The 5,984-nt window shown below is 34.4% G+C and overlaps 1 protein-coding gene across 1 annotated transcript; it reads left to right on the forward strand.

Moving 5' to 3' along the window:
• Window positions 1–1,889: 1,889 nt before the first annotated feature.
• On the forward strand, window positions 1,890–5,211 carry LOC18041544 (putative receptor-like protein kinase At3g47110). Its single transcript, XM_024183590.1, has 2 exons — window positions 1,890–4,563; window positions 4,838–5,211. Exons 1-2 carry the CDS (start codon window positions 1,890–1,892, stop codon window positions 5,209–5,211), a joined length of 3,048 nt encoding a protein of 1,015 aa, XP_024039358.1.
• Window positions 5,212–5,984: the final 773 nt, after the last annotated feature.

Below are 5,984 nucleotides of genomic sequence, written 5' to 3' on the forward strand. Positions count from 1 at the left end.
TCTTTACTTCCATTTAAATTGGGCTATTGACGCATTTACCCTTCTAAAGTTAACTTTGATGGTAAAAGCTAACGAATTGGGTGTTTACAGCCAATTCCTCATCATTATGATTTATGGGGCAGAGTAAAATATGTCAATTTTAAATTTTAATGGTTGTGGAATTAAAAACTCCTATTATGAAAACCAAAATTGTTGATTGCTTCACATTAATCAATCATGTGGTTATATCCACATCTACCTTCAACAATTAAATCATGACTGTGTACTCCAATCGATAAATAAAACTTATGTAAATATCTAAATCAATAATATTTTTCTGTAAACATAATTAAAAATGATAAATATTATGAGCATGTGTTCGATAGTGTCATTTTTAAAAATAATTTTTATTAAATATTTAAGTCATAATCAAAATTAAAAAGTAATATTTTAAAAAATATTATAAATTTTATTTATTTAATCTCCCTTAACTAAACAAATAGTTTATTTAAAAAATTAAACAAATTATAAAATTATATATACGCAAACATACTATAAATAAGTTAGTATTAATATTAAAAAAAGTTTTGCATTATCGTGATTCTTAGACTATAATTGCGATAAATTTCACAGAACATAATTTAAACAATCAAATTATTACAAATACTTTTTTAACATAATAAGTTAGCTCTTAAAAGATGAAATTCTTTACAACTACTACACTCGCACATAATAATAATATTACTTTATGGCTAAATTTTCCTCCAACCCATTTAATACTACAGATATAAAATTATTGTTAGGTAATTTTTTTTTCTTTTTTGCTATTCTTATTTTTTCATTTTCAGTAAACAAGCACACATGTTTAAGATTAACAAAACAAAAATTTCCCTTATTTTCTATTTCTCTCTCTCTCTCTCTCTCTCTCTCTCTCTCTCTCTCTTCAGTTTCTTCATCATTATTGACATAATAATAATGTTACTAATGATTCAATTCAGCTTGAGGAACCAAATCGAACAATAATGGCGTTGGATTTGAACTTGAATAAAGATAAATCGTTGCTGGATTAATTCTCGAGGGTGGTCTCAACATGGATGATTAAAAGGTTTTGAATTTTTATTGAGATTTTTGTCGCGGGGTTTCAGATAATAAAGCAACTTTGAGAGTTGTTCATTTACATTATACGAAAAGCCCCGGGGACCCGGGGGGGTGTGAAGGATGAATCGTGTTTTCTTAAACCATGACTAATTCGTGGACTCGAATTTTATATTTTATGAATCGTGTTTTTTTTTTTTAAATTGCTACCGAAACACTTATTCACTTAAATTTTGAAAACAAAAATGAAAATACAATACCGAACAGATTGATTGGCTTCCTGAAATTAACTTTTTATTGAAATTTCAAGAATGGTTGGCTGCCTTTTATGTTCCAAAGCTAATCCTGTCTAATTCCTTTTCTTATTATATAGTCAATTGGCCGTCCAATCATATTCATGGCCGTGTAATTAGCATGAAGCTTCCAAAGTCTATCTGTGCTCCTCTGCATATATATATTATTGTAAGTAGTTAAAATATCATCTCAAATACAGCCTGCTATCTGTTCACTGCTTTAACTTTTCCCTCCAAAAGCAAAAAAAAAAAGGAATCTGTGGACCGAGTGGTTAACTATTCTAGCATTGGAGCTCTTCTTTTTATTTAGAAAATCTTTTCTTAACAGTTAAAAGATAGCCAATTTGAATGTGTACGCAATAATGATAGAGTTTTTTTTAAGGATAAGAAATCTATACATGACGTATAGTTTGTGACGTGTGAGTATACGAACTAATTAAATTTGCTTATAAAAGCCTTCGCATGAACCAGAGACGATCACCCACACATCACATTTCATTGCACTTGTTTATCTGAAGTAATATGCCTAATATTTCCATTTCCATTAGCACCATTTTGGTATGGTGCTTCAGCTTGTTGCTTATTAATTCTCCTAGCTTTTCGGCTGGCGGAACCTACGAGACAGACCGACTCGCATTGCTTGCCATAAAGTCACAGCTTCACGATCCATCAGGAGTCACAAGTTCATGGAAAAATGCTATAAACTTGTGCCAATGGATGGGAGTGACCTGTGGCCACCGGCATCAAAGGGTAACTGAGTTAGATTTGAGTAACCAAAGGATAGGAGGCGTCTTGTCTCCGTATGTTGGAAATCTCAGCTTCCTCAGGTACATAAACCTTGCGGACAACGGCTTCCATGGTGAAATTCCCCAAGAAATTGGTAATCTTTTAAGGCTTAAGAAACTAGCACTGCCTAACAATTCATTTTCGGGGACAATACCTACCAATTTGTCCCGTTGCTCTAACCTCATCCACTTTCATGTCTCCAACAACAAACTTGAGGGACAAATCCCCGAAGAGATAGGCAACTTGTTGAAGCTTCAAACATTGGCCGTCAACGACAACTATTTAACAGGACAACTCCCTGATTTCGTTGGAAATCTTTCAGATCTTGAGGTAATTCGTATTATGGGGAATTCATTGGGCGGGAAAATTCCGTCTACCCTTGGCCTACTCAGAAACTTAGTTTCTCTCAACGTAGCTGAAAATAAATTCTCTGGTATGTTTCCTCGATCAATTTGTAATATCTCTTCCCTCGAGTTGATTCAGCTTGCATTAAACAGATTCAGTGGAAATTTACCATTTGACATTGTTGTAAATCTTCCAAATCTTAGAGCGCTTGCTATTGGTGGAAACAACTTTTTTGGCTCTATTCCTTATTCATTGTCCAACGCTTCAAATCTTGAGCTTCTTGACCTTTCCGTCAATCAATTCAAAGGGAACGTATCAATTGATTTTAGCAGCCTTAAGAATCTATTGTGGTTAAATTTGGAGCAGAACAATTTGGGGACGGGGACAGCCACTGATCTTGATTTTGTAACCTTTCTAACTAACTGTAGTAGTTTGAAAGCGCTAAGTTTAGCTGATAATCAATTCGGAGGAGAGCTGCCTCATTCTATAGCCAATCTCTCGTCAACAGTGATAAATTTCGGCATAGGAAGAAATCAAATATCTGGAACTATACCTCCTGGAATAAGAAATCTTGTCAATCTAATTGGATTCGGTGCGGAAGAAAACCAATTACATGGCACTATTCCTGATGCAATTGGAGAGCTTAAAAACTTACAAAAATTATGCCTGTTTAGAAACTTTTTACAAGGGAGAATTCCCTCTGGCCTTGGTAATCTTACTAAACTGGCCAACCTTGAATTGAGCTCCAACAGCTTGCAGGGCAATATACCCTCATCCCTTGGTAATTGTCAGAATTTGATGAGCATCACCGCTTCCCAAAACAAGCTCACCGGTGCCTTGCCCTACCAACTTCTTAGTATAACAACACTTTCACTTTACCTAGACCTTTCTAATAATCTTCTAAACGGCTCGCTTCCTCTACAAGTGGGCCACCTGAAGAATCTCGTAATATTGGACATATCTAGCAACCAATTTTCTGGTGTGATTCCTGTTACTCTAAGTACTTGTGTATGCTTAGAATATCTTGATATTTCGAGCAATTCTTTTCATGGCGTCATTCCCCTTTCTTTGAGTTTCTTGAAAAGCATTAAAGAGTTAAATGTCTCGAGCAATAATTTGTCTGGCCAAATTCCAGAATTTCTTGAGAACCTATCTGTATTGGAATTCTTAAGTCTTTCATACAATCATTTTGAGGGTGAGGTTCCAACAAAAGGAGTTTTTAGTAATAAAACCAAAATTTCACTCCAAGGGAATATGAAGCTTTGTGGGGGTATAGATGAATTACATTTACCATCCTGTCCATCAAAAGGATCAAGAAAACCAAAAATCATTCTACTCAAAGTGTTGATTCCAGTAGTAGTGTCATCTTTGATCTTATCCTCATGCCTTATTATTGTTTATGCTCGAAGAAGGAGATCTGAACAGAAATTTGTTGATACGTCGCCCCTGGAAAAACAATTTCCGATGGTTTCTTATGCAGAGCTGAGTAAAGGAACAGGTGAATTTTCATCATCAAACATGATTGGTCAAGGAAGCTTTGGATCTGTGTACAAAGCGACTTTGGGTGAAGATGAAATGATAGTTGCAGTGAAGGTGATAAATCTTAAGCATAAAGGAGCTTCTAGGAGTTTTGTGGCTGAATGTGAAGCGTTGAGAAATATTCGCCACCGAAATCTTATCAAAATCATCACTATTTGCTCTAGTACAGATTTTAAGGGAGCTGATTTCAAGGCTTTTGTTTTTGAATATATGGAAAATGGAAGTTTAAAGGATTGGCTGCACCAGAGCGATGATCAAGTTGAAGTTTGCAAATTAAGTCTCATTCAAAGAGTGAACATAGCAATTGATGTGGCTTCTGCAATGGAATATCTTCACCACCATTGCCAACCACCTATGGTTCACGGAGATCTAAAACCAAGCAATGTTCTGCTAGATCACGACATGGTTGCCCATGTGTGTGATTTCGGATTGGCAAAATTTTTATCTGATCACCAATTTGATACTGCTGTTAACGCTCCATCAAGCTCAATTGGGTTAAAAGGAACTGTTGGCTATGTTGCTCCAGGTAAGTTTTTCATCTTATACACATACATCCGATCATTTTCTTATATGAATGTCCATCCTTTTTTTAATCATACGAACAAAATTCAAATATAAAATTTGAAACACAAACTCTAATTTCTTAAGAATTTAATATATTGGAATTCATATTTTTTTGTCTTTTAACTCTATTCACATTTTTTAAAACACAAATGTCTTTATATATTTAAAAGGTTTTATGCATTGACTACATCTTAGCATTCAATTGGCAACTAACGCAATGAATCAACATGCTTAAGAGTATGGCATGGGCAGCGAAGCCTCCATGACTGGAGATGTATACAGCTTTGGAATTCTGCTGCTGGAGATATTTACTGGAAGGCGACCAATCGATGCAGTGTTTAATGAAGGACATAGTCTCCATGAATTTGCCAAGACGGCTTTACCAGAAAAAGTAATGGAGATTGTTGATCCCTCACTTTTGATGGAGGTAATGACAAACAACTCTATGATCCAGGAAGACAAAAGAGTCAAAACGGAGGAGTGTTTGAATGCTATAATTAGAACCGGTGTTCTCTGCTCAATGGAATCTCCATTTGAGCGGATGGACATGAGAGATGTTGTGGCTAAGTTATGCCACACAAGGGAGACTTTTCTTGGCAGGAGGGTTTGATGTAATAGCCAGCGATGTTTAAGTGCTTAAAGAGGAAATATTGATATGCCATTGCAAAACGCTAAGCACAAAAATATTATCTAAACAATCAATTTTAGATTTCTAAACTTCCAATGTAATTCAACAAAATCATATTGATTGGTTTATGTGCAACTCTAGAAAGAATGCAAATAATAAATTTGGCTATATAATTAGTCAAAAAAGGAAATGACTAGAATATCAATGGTTTAATTGAACAATAATGCTATACTTACTTTATATACTTAGTTGGGATAGTTATTGATGTGTCGCCAATCATTTAGTATCACGTGTACAATATTAATTGATTTATTATTAATTATAAACCTATTATCACTTAATGGATGACGCATAAGATGCCACAACAGTAAACATCCTAACTAAATATCTAAAGTGAGTAAAGATAACATTATTTTTAATTGAAAATGGATATTATATTATTATTCATATATCTTTCCTTTTTAAATTGCCTCACAAGGAATTAATCCACCAAGCGTAAAGGCTTTCTTCTTCTGCATAAGCTAGGGAGTCTTGCACATCCAATTCATACACAAGTGCGTTAATTTTTTTTCTTTTTTTTTTTGCCTAATTTACAACCACATCCACACGGCAAAAATCACAATTGGCCCATCACTATTGTCGGATACAAGCAGAAATCCAACTAAAATACAGGAACAAATAAACTGAATTGAAGCTGTAAGATTAATACAAGGTAGCAAAACATGTGGAGGATTAATGAAGGAAAGGATTGGAAA

Source organism: Citrus clementina, unplaced genomic scaffold, assembly GCF_000493195.1.
Source record: "Citrus clementina cultivar Clemenules unplaced genomic scaffold, Citrus_clementina_v1.0 scaffold_5, whole genome shotgun sequence".
Classification (NCBI taxonomy): Eukaryota; Viridiplantae; Streptophyta; class Magnoliopsida; order Sapindales; family Rutaceae; genus Citrus; species Citrus x clementina.